At 46.1% G+C, this 20,262-nt stretch overlaps 1 protein-coding gene across 4 annotated transcripts in view; it reads right to left on the minus strand.

The window, feature by feature from the left end:
- The window catches only part of RUFY2 (RUN and FYVE domain containing 2), a 126,627-nt gene extending 114,282 nt beyond the window's left edge, over positions 1-12,345 (minus strand). For 3 of the 4 annotated variants that reach the window (XM_030203146.1, XM_030203144.1, XM_030203147.1), the window contains exon 1: positions 12,280-12,345. In XM_030203146.1, coding sequence (XP_030059006.1) covers positions 12,280-12,307 — 28 coding nt within the window. In that variant the 5' untranslated portion in view covers positions 12,308-12,345. Of the gene's footprint in view, positions 1-2,221; positions 2,257-12,279 lie in introns of those variants that run through there. The other variant, XM_030203145.1, reaches the window with a different exon arrangement.
- Positions 12,346-20,262: the final 7,917 nt, after the last annotated feature.

Genomic DNA, 20,262 nt, shown 5'->3' on the forward strand with positions numbered 1-20,262 from the left:
GCACACAAACAGGTTACCATTCAAGCTTGACCTGAATCGCCCCAAGTGCAGTATAACGGATGGCACGTTCATTCAGCTTTCTACATTGCCCATGGATTAGACACTTTTGGGATCAGGTCTGTCAAGAGTTGGAGGGCTGTAGCGGGATTCAGGGCACACATTATGGGGAAGTTAAATTGCTGGAAGGGTTGGTTTAGATGGGTGGGGCAAGGGAACTCATTTGTTTTTATTATTAGGGCTGTTCGTTGCTAAAAGATGTATTCTGCAGCAGTGGATTGAAACTACACCACCGGACACTGGCCAATGGACCAACTGCACGGTGAGCGTGTTACACCTTGAAGGCTTGGACATGCACTGTGTCTGGCAGGAGGCTCCAGAGAACTATGGTGCACTTCTACGACAGATTGAACTCTCAGAGAAAAAGGGTACCTTCTTGAACATGGGTAACACACTCACTGTGCAGTTGGTCCATTGGCCAATGTCCGGTGGTGTAATTTCAATCCACTGCTGCAGAATACATCTTTTAGCAATGAACAGCCCTAATAATAAAAACAAATGAGTTCCCTTGTCCCACCCATCTAAACCAACCCTTCCAGCAATTTAACTAGAAAAGTATTTTCTTTTTTTTCCCTTTTCTTCTTTTGAGAGGAACTGACAGACCTTTGATGATCTTCTATTTGCTACTTTGTTCTTATGGATGTTTGTGGTTGTTCTGTGTCCTTCCTTTTTTTACTACCAATAAAAAATTTAATTTGGAAAAAAAAAAAGCTTGACCTGAATCTTGGTATGTCAACAATCCAGACAGAGAAATCCAATCAAATGATTCCAATTCAAACTGTGTAATGCTTCTTACATGAGTGAGAGCACCTCATAGGTCAAGGACAGGAGCAAAAAATACACTTCAGTCTATTGCAGGAAAAAACACAGGCTAGTGTAGATTATTGATGTGAAATGGTCAGTTGGTGCAAGCTCTTTGATCACCAAGACCAAATGGCCTCTATCTCATGAGAGTCAGACTGATCACCATCTGACCCACAACCAGCTCACCATGGATTCCGATTCTGTGAAACTTTAGAAAATAAGAGGGATATGTGGACTGAAACTTTCCAAGGCACAATGAGGTAATTCTTTATAGGTCTCCTAAAGTTAGGCATTGGGATGTTGTGAGCTAAGTGTGAATTCTATATTGGCAATTATGCCCCCTAATTGCCATTACAGTATACTAGGGTAAATTTGCATTTATGCACCTGTCTTACATAGTAACATAGTAGATGACGGCAGAAAAAGACCTGCATGGTCCATCTAGTCTGCCCAAGATAAACTCATATCTTGAATTTGTACCTGTCTTTTTCAGGGCACAGACCGTATAAGTCTGCCCAGCAGTATTTCCCGCCTCCCAACCACCAGTCCCGTCTCCCATCACCGGCTCTGGTACAGACCGTATAAGTCTGCCCTCCCCTATCCTAGCCTCCCAATCACCAACCCCTCTTCCCCCCACCTGCTCTGCCACCCAATTTCAGCTAAGCTTCTGAGGATCCATTCCTGCTGCACAGGATTCCTTTATGCATATCCCACGCATGTTTGAATTCCGTTACCGTTTTCATCTCCACCACCTCCCGCGGGAGGGCATTCCAAGCATCCACCACCCTCTCCATGAAAAAATACTTCCTGACATCTTTTTTGTCTGCCCCCCTTCAATCTCATTTCATGTCCTCTCGTTCTACCGCCTTCCCATCTCCGGAAAAGATTTTTTTGCGGATTAATACCTTTCAAGTATTTGAACGTCTGTATCATATCACCCCTGTTCCTCCTTTCCTCCAGGGTATACATGTTCAGGTCAGCAAGTCTTTGGTCATATGTCTTAGAACGCAAATCCCATACCATTCTCGTCTTTAGGCACAACCACTTATATCATGCCAAAGGCTGGTGCAAATGCATGCATGTAACTGTTAGTATTCTATAACCTTAGCGCATATGTGCAGGGCATGCCCTGACACCCCCTTCCATGTCCACACCCTCTTGCAGTTATGCACTACAGAATTTGCATGCTAAGGTTTATAGAATCCAGACTAAGTGCAGTTATGGATGTAACTGCAAATTAGTGCCAATTAACTCCAATCACCAATAACTGGTTGATACTGCCAATTAGCGGCTAACTTGTCAACTAAGTTATGACTCTTCCTCCCCTCTCCCTATCTAAGTTCCCCCCAACTGTACCTACTATACATGTACTTCATTCTACCACAATATCGCTTTGAATTAATCCAAACCATGTATTTGTTCAGACCGGAATCGGCTAAGACCGTTAACGGTAATATGTAAGCCACATTGAGCCTGCAAAAAGGTGGGAAAATGTAGGCTATAAAGGCAACAAATAAATAAATAGATATTCTATAACCTGCACGTTCAATTCTGAATGCTAAGGGTAGAATTAGGCATGCAAGATTATAGGATTAGGGGAACTGTGGCTCAGAAGCGGCCAGTACTAAATCAATCTCCAGACTCAGTGTTAGGGAGCTTGGATTACTGTAAGTGTGAATGTTGGGAAAACATTTTTACTATTTACAGTAGCTTGATATACCACCAGTCACACTCAAGGGTGCAGTAAGGAGGTTTACAAAATACTGTATCAATAACAGTTCACAAAATATGAGCGCCCAAAGGCCCATCTACTTGAGACGATGTGTGCCAGAGTGCAGGAGAGAGGTGGTATGAAGGGAAGGGGTGGGAAAAGGTGGAGCTATCAACAGTGTGGGTGGGGAAAGTCTGTCAAAATAGGCAGGTTGTCACTTGTTTTTTTTTAATGCATGATATGTGGATTCTAATCTAAGTTCAAATGGCAAGGTGTTCCAGAGTTTAGGACTGTTTCTTGCGTAACGTCTAGTTGTAAACAGGAGGTTGGAGAGAGGCATAGCAGGGCAGACTATGATGAATGCAAAAGTACACACAGGGTTACATGGGACCAATAAGTTGTCAATGTAGTCTGGAACCATGGGGGAGACATCCCTTATGAACCATTACAAGAAGCTAAGGACCTCATTTGCCCCAGGACTGACTACATTTTAATGCTACATGCGGCCATCTTGGTGAGCATGTTGTCCCCAGCATTGGTGCCCTCTGAACATTCTGCACACCCTAATGCTGGCGCTATTCGCCTCTAGCACCGGTGTTCTAAGAATTGGCCCTTTTTTGACACCTAGACATCCCAGGTAGCAGATCTAACTGCCAAAGTCCATCTTTTTGGACACAGACGTTCATTCCCTTCCAAAATGAGGAATAAACAGGCCCAGACCATGCCCCCTTGCAATATGGATATTCTCCAGTTTTAGGTATCCATATTCTAACTTTGTAAAATCAAGATTTAGATATCCATGGAATACGGATGTCTATCTGGCCTGTTTATGAACATCTAAAACCCAAACAGTGCTTCTAAAATAAGCACCAATATTTCAAATCCTTTCTAATTTATGCAAACATGCCACATTAATTGCCCCAAATTCTTAAAAAATGTTCCATAGCAAACCAAGAGGACCTCTGGTTATAATATAATCCTATACAGTATCTAAAACAGTGAGTTTAAAAATTATTTTTAGTAACAGTAGCACTTCTAATGCTTTTGGTAGAGGCAATTAAACCACACTGAACCAAACACATGGTTCCTTTTCTTTATGAGAGCTGATCTTTACTATAGATTTCATCCCAATAACTGATATCATTTATCTTCTATTTTGATCAGAGGAGCAATAAATACAGGAGGTAGGGAAGAAAACAGAGCATGCCCACTCCTGATTCATTGCCACCACTGAGCTCCTCTCATTGTAAGGGGCACCTCGTACTTACATTCTTCTTAATCCTCTTATTTTAAAAAAGTGGATGATAATACTTTTACATAGGGACCTTCATTTTCAGTTTTGCTTTATTTTGCCCAGGAATTTATCGGGGGTTTTTTTTCAAATAAGAATAACAATTGAAGAAAATCATTGAAAAAAATGGTATTTTTACAGGTAAACATCAGAATACCCAGCACATGAAAATATAGTAATACATACACCTCCCCAGCAGTCATGCCTATTTTCCCTACCTTGCGCATTCTCAGACATAGCAATCTCTATCACCCCAGTCCCCGTAGTTACTCCAAGCCTCAGCAGCCACTCTTTCCACCACCCTTCTTCCTCCCTAGACCCAGCAGTCATGCTTCGAATAAAGCTGGTGCACCAAAGACTTCCCAAAGCCCTCCGAGGGCCTCCTTTCTCTACAGTTGCTCCAGCTCAGCCAAGCATGCTCCTCACTCAGGCCAAATACCTCCAAAGCCATTACTCAAGAAGGTGTGCGCAAATGCACATTGTCCTGTGGCTAGAGAAAGCTGGCAGGATCCAACCACACTACTAATATACATATATATTGACAACATGAAGCATATTAGGATCCCTAAGGCAGGAATCCCCAATCTTTTTATTAAAAAGGTCATACAAGTTTCAAAATCATGGCCAGGTAAAAAGTTTTAATTACTTTGTTCCTTTTTATGTACCCCTCTCAATCCTTTCCTTCTTCCAACATCTCCCTTACTTCCACTTTCCCCCTTCCCTATTCTGCCCATTCTCTACTCTTCTTTCCCCAGGAGTAGCCTAGTGGTTAGTGCAGTGGACTTTGATCCTGGGGAACTGAGTTCGATTCCCACTGCAGCTCCTTGTGACTCTGGGCAAGTCACTTAACCCTCCATTGCCCCTGGTACAAAGTAAGTACCTGAATATATGTAAACCACTTTGAATGTAGTTGCAAAAAAACCTCAGAAAGGTGGTATATCAAGTCCCATTTCCCTTTCCTTCAGCAGCTCCCATCTTCCTAGTATTTCTCTCTCTCCTCTTCCCCCTCAGCTGGTGTCTAATTTTTTTCCTTCCTTCTTTCACCAACATACCCCCTTTTTTCTTTCCTCCTCCAATGCCCTCTTCTCACTTTCTCCCAGCAAGACACAGTTCCCGGTGTTTTTCTATTGCCTTCACTGTCAATGGCAACTCTGGACATTGCTAAGGTAGCTCAAGCAATGACCCTGGCCTCTTTCATTAGTAGTGACTGTGGCTGCATTTGCTACCCTCCTCAGCTAGTGACTTTTGATTTCTTCCTCCTGTGAAGCAGGCATGTGTACATATTTGCTGTATGTTGTCCAGGCTCAGTAGCTATGCACGCTCCATTGTCAGTCTTCTGGGGGAGGAGAAGCAAGAAAGCATGCAGCTTGGTTTCTGAAATTACAGTGAAAATCAGTTTACGACAATTTTCATCTTTACAGAACACAAAGGATCCATTGCTCGTGGAAAGCCATTAAAACACTGTATATTTGTTCAGAAAAGGCCAGCTCTTCAAATGCTTTTATAGAAATTAAGTACAATGGAAGCTTTCTACCACCCAAACAATAAGTGGAAATTTATTTATGCCAACTCTGGAATACAAGAAAGTTGTACTTTAGTTTCCCATTCACCATTATCCAAATGATGACAAGACTTCCCAAAGAGTGATCTGTGTGACAGTCTTTGAAGAAGAGCTTCATGCATCAGATCCAACATTCTATTTACAAACTTTTCACATACATGGATGAGTCATGAATGTTAAGCTACTCCAGTAAAAAAAAAAAGTATTGCCTGTCCTACAGCCTATTTGTTATCCTTTATTTCTACAAATCTAAGAGGATCAACGGCCACCACATAACTTCAGTAAATAAAACAATGAGTATTTGACCCTCTTTTCATGCCACCATCTGTGTCAATAAGCTTCAGAAGTTCAAAGCCAAATCCCGTTGTATTTATATGCTGTCAACCCTCAAAGGCCCAGGCAGTGTAAATTGCTTTATATAAATATGAAGGCAATTTTAAAAGGCATTTCCATGGGTAAAACAGTATTGTATAATCTTTTGTAAAACTGATCTCCTTATATGCTAGTACATTTTGCACACAAGTTTGCACAGACTGTGCAGAGGCGTTCCTAGGGGCAGGGCTGGGAAGGGGTAAGTTATAAATCCTAGCAGAAGATATCTGGCATTGCATGAGAAATATAATACAACGACAAAAAAAGGACACAAAAAATAAAAGTGGTTGCTACTTTTGCTAAACAAATATTTAATTGCTGCAAATGTGTAGATGGCTTTTAGTTAATGAACACACATTAAACAGCGACGGACATGCTGCTCTAATAGACCTAGCTGTAACATATAAGGATGTCATACAGGCTGGTAAGTACTATTTTTATTCACATTGGGGGGGGGGGGGGGGGGGATGGAGGGGGTCAGTGCCTTATTCGTTCTAAAAACAGGTCTAGACCAAAGCGTTTAGATTTGTTTTTTGTTTTGTTCCACTATGGCTGTAAAACGCCCAAATGTTAGGCTTTCAAAATGCCTTTGACACACCCCCTTGTGATCTGAATGTACTGCAGGTGAAATGCATAGATAGATGTTTGCAAAACTGGTTTCAAAAATACCAATTGGACATTTTGAGAACATTTTCGTCCAAATGCTGCTTTATGACACTTTTTTAAAACATTTTTCTCTTTCAAAAATGAGCCTCTATACAGTACCAAAGTAGACAATAACCAACTTTTCAAAAACTTCAGTTTGACCAAGTCTGAGCCCAAGCATATTTATCAGATGAGAGGATATCCCTCAACAACTTTGGCTGGCTTCGAGATACATGTGAAAGTCTTTGTATGACATATGCTTAAAATTGTGCAGCACAAACAAAATTCCTTTGACAGATTCAACCAGCAGGGAAACAAAGAGATCAGCAATGCCTTTCTCGCCCTTTAGAACTCCCATGTGTCCAGACTGACTAATAGGCCAGAGATGGTTTCTCTCCTTATGTGGGTAGATGGGTTGGTCATAGGCACATAAAATAAAAAGAGGACATTTCCTAAAAATTAAAAAGCCTGGAGTATATCTGAAGAAGACCAAAAGGAAGACATGTCCTCTTAAAAAAGAATGTATGGTAACTCTACTGAGGAGTCTCTCACAGGGGACTTTGCTACATACCTTCTGAAAATCCAAACATACCATATTAACTGGCTCACTTTTATCCACGTTTGTTTAAACCTTCAATAAAATCTAATACATTTGAAAAGCAAAACTTCCCTTTTCTAAAAACCATGCTGACTCATTTCCGTTTATCTGTGTCTATATGGTCAGCAACTTTGTTTTTAAGAATAGATTCTTTCCTTTTGAGTGAAATCACATCAAGCTCATTCGACTATAGCTCCCCAGATAACCACAGAGTTCTTTTCAAAAACTGGCATTAAACAGGCCACCCTACAGTCCTCATGTAATATGGCTGATTTTAAATGACAGGTTTCAGATTACAAGGAACAGGTTACCCACTTTATATTTGAGTTCTTCCAGAAGTCTGGGGTGAATTCTATCTACGGTAGTCCTGGTGACTGGTTACTCTTTAGATTGCAAATTTGCTCTATTGCATTTTCTAGATCTTCCAGATCTGCCTTTCCAGAAGGAGGTGGATCACTCAAACAGGCAATCCAGCTCCCTAGCCTAGTGATTTTCAAATTGGGTTCCACAGAACCATAGGGTTCTTCTAACTCTCTTTAGGAGGTAAAAGAATAGCCATACTGGGTCAGACTAATGGTCCATCTACCCCAGTATCCTGTTTCCAACAGTGGCTAATCCAGGTTACAAGTACCTAGCAGAAACCCAAATTGTAACAAAATTCCATGCTAGCAATCCCAGGGAAAGCAATGGCTTCCCCATGTCTAGGCAATAGCAGACTATGGACTTTTCCTTCAGGAACTTGTCCAAACATTTAAAACCCAGATACATTAACCGCTGTTACCACGCCCTGGCAATGAGTTCCAGTGCTTAACTACTCTTTTGAGTGAAAAAATATTTCCACATATTTGTTTTAAAAGTAGTTCCATGTAACTTCCTTGAGTGTCCCCTAGTCTTTATACTTTTTGAAAGAATTAAAAAAAAAAAAAGATTCATTTTTACCCTTCTACACCACTCAGAATTTTGTCGACCTCAGTCATATCTCCCCTCGGCCGTCTCTTTTCCAAGCTGAAGAGCCCTAACCTCTTTAGCCTTTCCTCATGAGAGGAGTTCCATCCCCTTTATCAACTTGGTTGCTCTTCCTTGAATCTTTTCTAATTTAACCATATCTTTTATAAGATACAGCGACCAGAACTGAACACAATTCTCAAGGTGAGGTCACACCATGGAGCAACACATTACATTGCAGTATTCTTGGTCTTATTTTCCATCCCTTTCCTAATAATTCCTTTGTGACTTTACGCCAGATAGTTCAAATTTGATCATGCTATGATCACTGTTTTCCAGCAGACCCAATACTATTAGTTCTTGTATTATGCCCCGCGTTCCACTAAGGACTAAATCTAAAATATTTCCCCTCTTGTTGGTTCCTGGACCAATTGCTCCAAGAAGCAGTCATTTATTCCGTCTAGGAATTTTACCTCCCTAGCGTTTTCTGATAACATTCATCCAGTCAATATTGGGGTAATTGAAATCAATCACAAATTAGAGACAGGTGAGTACAATCCATCATATATCAAAATTACAAATTCCATCAATTGAATATGTGGAGCAGGAGGACACCTGATCATAAAGATACTAGAAAAAAAATGACGGAGATAAAAAGACCTCAGTGAAAAAAGCTTGGCATTTTATATATACACACAGTTGCCAGTGTCTGTCTATCATTGGTTAAAAAAACAAACAAAAAAACCTCCATCCACATTAATCTTAAAAAATATTTTAAAAATGTATGTCAAAAAGTTCAAACTGCACACAATCAATAAAGTTATGGAGCATATTCAGTTATTTTAATACAGTCAGCTTTATAAATATGACTTTTAAATATAACTTATCTGAAGCAATTGAAGAAAAAGCTGTTCAAAATTCACAAGTAGAAATCCCGACAGGGGTTCCCTGTTTCACAAATCACTGCTTGCTGCATCAGGGGAAAACCAGAGTTCCCTTTACATCAGTGTCATGATGAAAGTCAGATCCACAGATTTCATCCAGATCCATTTTTAGCTTTTAAGGGCAAGTGCCACAAACAGCCCAAAACAGAGAGGTGTGTCACCCTGGCTGGCTCAGCTGCGTCCCAGAGAAGTAAATAAGTAAAAACGTGATCCTTTATATTTTAAAAGACAGATATTCTGGATCCACCCACAATTTTAAACCACGGAATCCAGTTTTTACTCAGTCCATTCCCAAACCTATCCTGAAGAATCCCAGTCAGGTTTTCAGGATATCCACAATGAATATTCATGAGTTAGATTTGCATGCACTGCTTCCATTGCATGCAAATCTAACTCAAGCGTATTCATTGGCCCTCATGATCAAAAGCAAACTCCGGCGCTAGAGGCTGTTAACGCCATACTAGCGCCGGAGTTTGCTGCCGACCCATGATCAGAGCCCTCGAGCGCCTGAAACAACGCACTCGAGGGCTCTTAGTGCAAGTAGCATGCAAATACATGCTAAACAGGGCTCTCAGCGCAAGTAGCTTGCAAATGCATGCTAATCAGCGCTTAACGCATTCATCCCCAATTATCAGCGGCCAGCGCGCCAAAGATTGGGTCGCTGGTTGCGGCAAAATCTACGCCAGCTCCGAGCTGGCGTTAGGGTTTGCGCTGATCATTGGAGAGGAATGGTGAGCCCTGTCCAGCATGCAGTTGCATACTGGCAGGCCCCCGTTCCCCCACAAAGCAAAGGCGAACAGGAGGCTGGAGGTCCGGTGGACTTCCGGTCCCCCCGACGATCTCACCCCCCCCCCCCCAAGTTCAGGGACGGCCGGAGATCCAGTGGGTCTCCAGCCCCCTGAACCCTCAGAAAATATCAAGTGGCCGCCGCCGGCCAAACCCTCTCCCACCCTCCCACCCAGCGAGCGACGGGGGGGGGGGGGGGCTGGAGGTCCACCCCAACTCCCCCCCCCCCGCGTTGTTGTACCAATTCCTGGTGGTCCAGTAGTAGTGACAACCCCCCTCCCGGCCCCACTACCCTCTCCCACCCAGCGAGCAAAGCCACCCCAACTCCCTCCCCCCAGGGTATACCAATCCCTGGTGGTCTAGCATGAGTAGAAGTAGTGACAACCCCCCTCCCTGCCCCCCCCCACCTTTAGTTGGAGGAGGGACGCAGCCTGCCTCCCGCCTCTTCCAGTGGACATCGCAAAATGGCGGCACCCAGCCCCGCCCATTGCATCCTGGGATGCACGGGGCGGGGCTACAGACCATGTAAGGGAGATTCCCTTACATGGTTTGTAGCCCCGCCCCGTGCATCCCAGGATGCAATGGGCAGGGCTGGGCGCCGCCATTTTGCGATGTCGTCCACTGGAAGAGGAGGGAGGCAGGCTGCGTCCCTCCTCCAACTAAAGGTAGGGGGGGGCGGGAGGGGGGTTGTCACTACTTACTTCTACTCACGCTAGACCACCAGGGATTGGTATACGCTGGGGGGGGGGGGGGGGAGTTGGGGTGGCTTCGCTCACTGGGTGGGAGAGGGTAGGGGGGCTGGGAGGGGGGTTGTCACTACTCCTACTGGACCACCAGGGATTGGTACAACGCGGGGCGGGGAGTTGGGGTGGACCTCCAGCCCCCCCCCCCCCCCGTTGCTCGCTGGGTGGGGGGGGGGGAAAGGGTTTGGCCCGCGGCGGTGGCCACTTCATATTTTCTGGGGGTTCAGGGGGCTGGAGACCCACCGGATCTCCAGCCCTCCCTGAACTTGGGGGGGGGGGGGGGTGAGATCGTCAGGGGGACCGGAGATCCGCCGGACCTCCAGCCCCCTTTTTGCCTTGCTCGGGGCAGGGGTAGTCAGGGCTTGGTCCCATGGACCTCCAGCCCCTGTGTTTGACAGGTTTGGGCTTTTGACAGCCCAGACCTGTCAAACAAGCGCGGGAGAATTGTGCTGAGCGCATGCTCAGGTACAATTCTCCCGCACTTCTACCCCTTGATCAGAGATAATAGCGCTGCTTAAATTTGCATACATTATCTCTGATCATCGATGCAGAAAAGCCCTGCGCTGTTCCAGTGCTATTTTTAGAGCGCTGTTTGGAACAGTGCGGGGCTTTTGATCAGGAGGGCCATTGTGAATATCCTAAAAACCTGAGAGGATGGGGGTTCCCTCAAGCCAGGTTTGAGAACCATTGCACTAAACCAATATCTTATTTTGTCTGCTGCTTGGTGTTAAATCATTAAAAATATACACCACAGTATGATACTGTAAAAACATGACCTGAATGGTCATATGTGGCGCATTTGCTTTCTTTGTTAAAGCCAAGTAGTTTGACTGAATACAAACATTTTAGCTAATTCAAAGAAGCATGGGTTGCATAAAAATGTGAAGCACAGGCTTAGGGCCCTGTTTACTAAGCAGCATTATAGGCATATTAGCGTCTTTAATGAGCGTTAACTATGTACATGTTAACCGTATATGCGCCTACCATATCCCTATAGGCACCTACACAATTACCGCGACATGCTAATTGTAGGCGCATGAAAAAAGCTAACGCGCCTTAGTAAACAGGGTCCTTAATATTTTAACTGCTACACTGTGTTACTAAAATTCTTGATTGCACAACTTCTCAGGCAAGAAGGCTGCACCAGATTCAGCCTAGACCAGCTCTTTAGTAAGTGAGTGACAGGATCTCTCCAGGTTGCATCTTCTCTTCAGTCCCATTCTAAATTAATGAAACAGAAAAGGGTAGATCCTGAAGTTGCATCTGTCCCTATTAGGAAGAGGCTGACAGATCCTCAGGTTGCAGCAGCTGCCTCTACTCAGTCCCGCTCTTCCGGGAAATGACAGATTCGAAGGTTGCACCTCGGGAAGAGAACGGCAAATCTCCTGGTCGCAGCAGCCTCTCCATTAGCCCCCCCCCCCCCCCCCCCCCTATAAAAATGGTAATGTAGGTTTTGTTAAAAGAAAGATTTCACCCGCCTTGTTTTTGGCGCTCTCGGGTTCTAGTCTACTCACACAAGTCAGGAACCAGCCCTATCAGCAACAAAAATTCATGTGAGCAGCAGGAAATCTAGAAAGGCACCAGATAACTCCCCCACCCCCAACCGTTAGTACATTTTTTTTTTTTTACCCCAAGTCCCAATTAGTAGGTCACTCTAATGCAGGCCAGAACTTGTACAAGTACAGCGTCATCAGCATCTACGGAATACATCCCGCCCCCACACCCATCGAGCGCGAGCTGTCAAGTCAACAAGGGAAGAGGATGAGCCCCAGCTACTGCCCTCGCGCCCATTAAAAACATGCGCCTGCCCCAGGCTTCCTACCCATGACAAGCGGGCGTCCAGCTTCCATAACGCTGCATCGGCGAGTCCCGCCTCTTTCTCCTCCCCTCCCCAATGTTTCCCCCTCTCTAATCCTCACAGCCCCATCCTGTGGTGGGAGGACTGGTCTGGCGCCACAGCACATCGCATAAAACGGGAAGGAAAAGAGGAAGGAAGGGCATTGCTGCTGAGCGTGGGTGGAGAGACAGAGAGAGAGAGGGGGGGGGGGATGTGATTGAGAGTCACATGACACTTTATTGGTGTTGTACGAACTTTCTATGCTAGCTGGTTGTCAGTCTAATACGATATCGCCATATTTTTGGTTGATTGTATTATTTACTAATCTTGATTTCTATGTATCACCAAGATTGAAGCCAGGGTTGGTGTCCTGAACAGGTTGAGCCAGTCGTGAATCTCACTCGTGAGTCGTGACAGGCCGAACGAACCACACAGCAACTTCTACTACCGCTGCTGCCTCCTAGCGGTCCCTTCTTGCTGATGCCGTGTGCGTCATTATTTTTGACTCCTCCTTACTGTCCATCAATACCGTCATTTATTCTGTCTTTTTAAGCTGCGACTGCTTAAATCAATACTGCTGCTAGGGATGAAGCTGGGGGTTCTAGTATGCGTGAGATAGAATGGTCATTTTAAGTGTTTACATCATTTATATTTAAGGTTTTTAAACTATTTATATATACTGTGCATAGGCCCAGTTTGACGGTTTCATTTGGGGGGGGGGGGGGGGGAATGTGGGCTGTGACACATCATATTTATTTGTATATATACAGCTCATACATATTCATTATGCTTATCTTAAAAAAATAGACCGGATAGGAACTTAGTTTATTGGACAGTGAAGATTTTTTTTCATTGAAATGAGCTAGCACCAAGGGAAGTCTGTCTCATGGTGCCCCCACTCACATCTCCATGAATTATCAAGGGCAGTGCATACTATCACTCTCCCCTTCCTCTCACACTTCCCTAGAACATCAATGCACCTCTTACTAGGAAAACAGAACAAGTTGGACTGTTACAAATCCCTAGACGGAAAATATACCATAAAAATACCTGCTAAAGGTAAGTATCTTCACTTTACATTACAGTTTGTTTATTTATTTATTACATTTGTACCCCACATTTTCCCACCTATTTGCAGGCTCAATGTGGCTTACATGGTACTGTGAAGGTGATCGCCAACTCCTGTAGAGAACAAATACAAAGTGATGTTATAGTCAGATAAGGTTCAAATGTTACAATCACATTGGGAATCACAGAGAAGAAGAGTTATATAGTATTCAATAAGAGCTTTGGTTACGTTGTGTTGCAGGATTCAGACACAGTTGGGTCGGTAGGGTTCTAGGCTGTGCTTACTGAAAAATTCAAATCAGCGCAGTTTATATTATACAAACAGACATACGCTACCACCTTTGCGTACAAAAGCACACAGATATGGAACACACTACCCATGGCCTTGAAAACCACGGACAACTTAACCAGCTTTCGCAAATCTTTGAAGACACATCTCTTCAACAAGGCTTACAAAAGACATCCTTAATTAAACAAATCACTCCTTTTACCACCCAAGTGCTTTAAAACACCTCTCAAACGACCTTACCTAATACCACTCCATCTCTCACATGACCTTACCTAATACCTTTCCATCTAAACTCTCATCTACCTTCAGCATATTATCGACTATGTAATGACTATATCATATTAACATCCTGTAAGCCACATTGAGCCAGCAAAAAGGTGGGATAATGTGGGGTACAAATGCAATAAATAATAATAATCATGAGTAGAGCAAACCCTAGATCCTAAGAGACAACCATAAGTCAACAAGAAAGTTACAAATATTTCATTGATACTAATTTCTGATATAGCCAAGTTTTAAAAAGTTTCTGAAAAAAATCAAATCATTGGTTTCATGACATGCAAGAGAACCACAGCAGTGGAAAGAACACCAAAGTCCCATGTAAGAATCACAATCAGATGGGAAGTGGGAACAGAATCTGGCTCTTCAAAACAGCCCAAGAACTCTTAATATATAGTAAAAAAAATGTTTTTAGATAATGACTTGACACGGTACCATGTTTTGGCACACACATGCCTGCTTCAGGAGTCTACACAGATGTAAACAAATCATAGATGTAGAAAAACACAAGTGTAAACATATAATTTTAAAATATATAAAACAAATTACATAATAGATATATAATAAAAACATTCAATAATGTGGTAGTAACATGTTCCGCTGTATGGCTGCTTAAGCAAACAGAATGGAAATTCTGATTTAAAAATAACACCCTTAAGTGAAACAAATTGAAGAGATAGATAATGTCTGGAATCTTTAACATAGTTCTTCCCATACAATGTAATTAAAAGATGACATCAATTAATTCAAAAAGAGGATACGAGTATCTAGTTATGAGAACACAAAATCAAAAAAATAAAAATAACTCATATGAACTGCAAGTTTACTTAATACACTATATTCCTGTGAAATGCAAAAGAATATATTCCTGAGAAAGGGAAAAAGCTACTGTACCCCAGCCTCCACCCAATCTATACTTTTTGTAGGGTACAGAGGAAATAGCATGGGTCACACTTTCTTCATCGGCATAAAAAACCCTTATCTCATTTCTATTTTTGGTAAAACCTTCACAGGAAGATCATGCTTCTCATGCCTAACATACACATATACCCAGTTATGCTAGTACACTATAAAGGAAAGTAGGTGCCTACTTTTCTTTATAGAATAGGCACCCTATAGATGCCTCTTTATAGAATTGCCCTCATAGGGGATAATTCTATAAAGTGGGTGCTAACTTTCAAGTGGAGGAGAGACCTAGTGGTTAGAGCACCGGTCTTGACATCCAGAGGCGGTCAGCTCAAATCCCACTGCTGCTCCTTGTGATCCTAGGCAAGTCATTTAACCCTCTGTTGCCTCATGTACAAAATTAGATTATGAGCCCTCCAGGGACACAGAAGTACCCAGTATACTTGAATACAACTCACCTTGAGCTACTACTTAAAAATGTGTGAGCAAAATCCAAATAAGTAAAAAAATGTGTAGATGATTAGAATAACAGCACATATGCAAATAAATGGGAAAATTCTGCCTTAATAACTCAAAAACTTACAGACGGTATATATCTGCAACCGCTGTTAACATTCAATGAGCTGCTTTTTGTTAATGACGAGAGCCCTCAGAATGTATTATCACCCACTATGCAGCTCTTATGTGTAAGCTGCCAAAATATAGGTAAGAACCATAGTTCTCTTTCATCGGGCTTACTCCAAAAAGACGTGCACCAACTAAACAAGTGCAGTAATGTTGAAATCAGTGAAAAAGTGTCCAACACAGGCTTAGTGCATGCTAAATCAGAACTACCGTTGGCCCAGCACTAGTTCCGGCTGGAGCATGCACCATTTCTGGTGCTAACCCAGAGGTAATTAGGCATCGGCGTGTGCTGCTCGGTTACCACAGGAGCCCTTACCACCACCTCAGTGGGTGGTGGTAAGTGCTCCCCGCCGCATGGTCACACAGGGTTATTGTACTGCATGGCTTTTTTTTTGGGGGGGGGGGGGCTTTTTACCTGCTGTGGTAAAAATGGCCCTAGCTTATGGGAAAAATGACCCCAGCTTATGGGAAAAATGACCCCTGCTGCTACTGCAGGGCCCTTTTTCAAGCAGCTTAGTAAAAGGACCCCTTAATGCAGCAATTCCATATCATCATGCTGATCAATCCATAGACTGGTGGGTTGTGTCCATCTACCAGCAGGTGGAGATAGAGAACAATCCTTTTGCCTCCCTATATGTGGTCATGTGCTGCTGGAAACTCCTCAGTATGTTCTCTATCTCAGCAGGTGGTGGTCACACACAGCAGCAGCTCTGGCTAGGTCTCCAAGCCTAATTTTTAGGTTTTGTTGAGTACCTGGGGTTGAGGGCTCTTCTTGAGCAAGTGCAAACCTGGTGATGCCAGGTCCCTCCTTTTCTCCCCCCTCCCGCTGGCTCCGTTTAAAAAAAAAATTTTTTGACATCCTTTAAGGGCGTTTATTTCAACGTTTATATCAGCGTTTATTGCAGCTGCTCACTGGGACACCAGTTCGTTACAGCTCGGAGCGAGAAGCAGGTAATTTTTACCTTTTGTAGCGGGCAGGGGGTTCCCCGATCGGTCTCCACGTGGCCTATGGCGTCGGAGGGTGAGGGCGCGAAGAATCGCTGCCCGGACCACGTGTGCGCATCTAGCGGGGATGCGGGGGTTTCAAAACCTGAATCGCCTTTTTTGGGTGTCAGTTGGGAGGCCGGTCAGTGTCCTGGTTCTTCCTCCGGTGCGGCGGTTTTTCCCGCCATAAACGCCCATCCCCCGCTGCTCGCCCCCCCTCCCCCCATTTTGGCCAGCCACTCTTCTCGGACAGCTTTTTCTTGGGCCGCCCTTGAGGTGGGAGACGTTAATGCTATGGTCGCCCTTGATTCGGGTGACAGCAAAAAAGCGGCCAAAGTTAAGTGCCGTTCTTCCCGCGCGGCTCCTCGAAGTTTCGCGCCGGACGCCATTTTGGATGCGCAGCATGTTTCTCCCCCGCTCTCGCGAGCGCCGGTTGAGGGTGCGTCTAGGGCCGTGGCCCAGGCTGCAGAAGTGCACAGTCTGGGGAGTTTCTCCCCTGAGTTCATTTTGCTGCTGCATCAGGCTTTCCTTATGCAAAACGCTGCCCCTGCTCTCTTGTCCGATAAAGGGGTAGAGGCCTCCGGAAGCAAACGCCCTTGGGTGGATTTCCAGGCCCTAGAGGACTCTGTCTCCTCTGATGTAGATGAGGGCAGCGTATCTGAGTTCTCCCAACGGTCCTTTGGGGATTCCTTGGAGGAGACGGATTCCCGCTCGGATGGAGCGGATGACCCCTCTGCAGCGCGGATCTTTCGCTCAGAGGATTTGCCCAACCTGTTAGTGCAGGCCATGAGCATTTTGAAGATTTCCTCTCCGGAGGACATCTCTCCCTCAGCCTCTGTTGGCTCCGCCATTATGCTGGGGACGAAGCGCCCGCCTAGAACCTTCCACGAACATGAGGCCATGCGCACCTTGATTTCGGCTCAATGGGATGTCCCAGAAGCGAGCCTCAAAGTGGCTAGGGCTATGTCCCGCCTCTATCCTCTGCCTGAAGGTGAACGGGAGGCCTTTCTTTGGCCTACCGTGGATTCTTTAATCACTGTGGTGACTAAGAAAACAGCGTTGCCGGTGGAAGGTGGCACGGCCCTAAAGGACGCCCAAGACAGAAGATCGGAGGCGGCCTTAAGGTCGTCCTTCGAGGCGGCTGCTTTAAGTTTGCAGGCCTCAGTTTGCGGCTCCTATGTGGCCAGGGCGTGCCTGACGATTGTGCAGCGGGCTTCCCCCTCGGATCCTTCCTTGAGGGCTGATTGGCCGGCCCTGGAATCGGGCTTGGCTTATTTGGCAGACTTGCTGTATGATGTCTTGAGGGCCTCGGCTAAAGGTATGGCTCAGACAATCTCTCCACGGCGTTGGCTTTGGCTGAAGCATTGGTCTGCTGACCACGCCTCTAAGTCTCACCTGGCTAAGTTGCCTTTTAAAGGCAAGCTGCTCTTTGGGGTCGAGCTGGACAAAATTGTGACCGATCTCGGCACGTCTAAGGGCAAGAGGTTACCAGAGGTCAGGGCTCGGGCCAGTGGTGCTCGCCCCGGTTCCTCCAAAGGACGGTTTCAGGAAGCCCGTCGGTATTGCCGGGGCAAGTCGGGCTTCTCTGCCCCCTCTTCCTTCAAGAGGAACTTCTCCCCCAAGCAGCATTCCTTTCGCAGAGACCGCCGTCCCGGAGGTGCGTCCTCCGGTCCTCCCCCAGGGTCTCGTACCCAATGACGGGGCCCTGGTCCATGGCACAGTGCGGATTGGAGGACGCCTGTCCTCGTTTCTGGGCGAGTGGACCAGGGTAACTTCAGATGCTTGGATGCTGGAAGTCATCAGAGACGGCTACAAGCTAGAGTTCTGCCGACCCTTAAGAGACGGGTTTGTGCACTCTCCCTGCAAGTCTCCGGTCAAAGCTGTGGCAGTGCAGCAGACTTTGGACAATCTGATCCACCTGGGTGCGGTCGTTCCGGTGCCAGAAGATCAGCTTGGCAAGGGACGTTACTCCATTTACTTTGTGGTACCAAAGAAAGGAGGTTCTGTACGGCCTATCCTCGACCTCAAAGGGGTCAATCGGGCCTTGAAAGTTCGGCACTTCCGAATGGAGACTCTCCGCTCTGTTATAGCGGCAGTGAAGGCAGGGGAGTTCCTGGCATCCTTGGACATCAAGGAAGCTTACTTGCATATTCCCATCTGGCCTCCTCATCAACGCTTTCTGCGTTTTGCAGTCCTGGGCCGACACTTCCAGTTCAGAGCCCTCCCGTTCGGGTTGGCTACTGCTCCGCGGACCTTCTCCAAAGTAATGGTGGTCATTGCGGCCTTCCTACGAAAGGAAGGAGTACAAGTCCATTCTTATCTGGATGACTGGTTGATCCGAGCCCCCTCTTATGCAGAGTGCGGCAGAGCTGTAGACCGGGTGATTGCTCTTTTGAGCTCCCTGGGGTGGATCATCAACTGGGAGAAAAGCCAGCTGCGCCCGACTCAGTCCCTGGAGTATCTGGGAGTTCGTTTCGACACCCAAGTGGGCAGAGTGTTCCTGCCGGACAATCGGGTTGTCAAGCTTCAGGCTCAGGTGGACCAGTTCCTAGTAGCCTCTCCTCTTTGGGCTTGGGACTATGTGCAGCTGTTGGGCTCTATGACGGCCACGATGGAAGTAGTGCCCTGGGCCAGGGCTCATATGAGACCACTACAACTCTCTCTGCTGCAGCGCTGGACTCCAGTGTCGGAGGATTACGCTGTGCGCCTTCCCTTGGACCCAGCGGTGCGCAAGGCGCTGAGCTGGTGGCTGAGGACAGACAAGTTGTCCGCAGGGATGCCTCTTTTGACCCCAGAGTGGGTTGTCGTCACGACGGACGCCTCTTTGACGGGCTGGGGAGCCCACTGCTTGGGAAGGACAACGCAGGGGCTTTGGTCTCCTGCAGAGGCAAAGTGGTCTATCAACCTCCTGGAACTCAGAGCCATTCGGTTGGCGCTTTTGGAGTTTCTCCCGGTACTGGCGTTGAAGCCAGTACGGGTCCTGTCGGACAATGCCACGGCTGTGGCCTATGTCAATCGCCAGGGAGGTACCAAGAGCGCCCCTCTAGCCAAGGAGGCCATGAAGCTATGCCAGTGGGCGGAAGCGAACCTGGAACAGCTGTCGGCGGCCCACATTGCCGGAGTCATGAATGTCAAGGCGGACTTTCTCAGTTGCCATACCCTTAGATCCCGGAGAGTGGCAGCTATCGGCTCAGGCGTTCTTGGACATCACGAAGCGCTGGGGCCAGCCGAGCCTAGATCTGATGGCGTCATCGGCCAATTGCCAAGTGCCGCGCTTTTTCAGCAGAGGACGGGACCTTCGATCTCTGGGAGTAGGTGCTCTTCTCCAACAGTGGCTGACACAGGAGCTTCTCTATGTGTTCCCGCCCTGGCCCATGTTGGGCAGGGTGCTAGACCGGGTGTCAAAGCATCCGGGCCGGATAATCCTGGTGGGTCCAGCCTAGCCCAGACGTCCCTGGTATGCGGACTTGATCAGGCTCTCAGTGGACGGCCCTCTGCGGCTGCCAGCGGGGCCGGGCCTGTTGCATCAGGGTCCCGTGGTGATGGAGGATCCCTCCCCCTTTGGTCTTATGGCCTGGCTATTGAGCGGCAGTGTCTGAGGAAGAAGGGCTTCTCAGACAAGGTCATCGCCACTATGCTGAGAGCGAGGAAGTGCTCTACTTCTACTGCTTATGCCAGGGTTCGGCGTACCTTTGCATCGTGGTGTGAGGCAGGCTCACTTTCTCCCTTCACTGCTCCAATTTCTTCAGTGCTGGCGTTTCTGCAAGAAGGTCTGGAGAAAGGCCTGTCGCTCAGTTCCCTTAAAGTCCAGGTAGCGG

This window comes from Microcaecilia unicolor, chromosome 5 (genome assembly GCF_901765095.1).
Source record: "Microcaecilia unicolor chromosome 5, aMicUni1.1, whole genome shotgun sequence".
In the NCBI taxonomy this organism is placed as follows: Eukaryota; Metazoa; Chordata; class Amphibia; order Gymnophiona; family Siphonopidae; genus Microcaecilia; species Microcaecilia unicolor.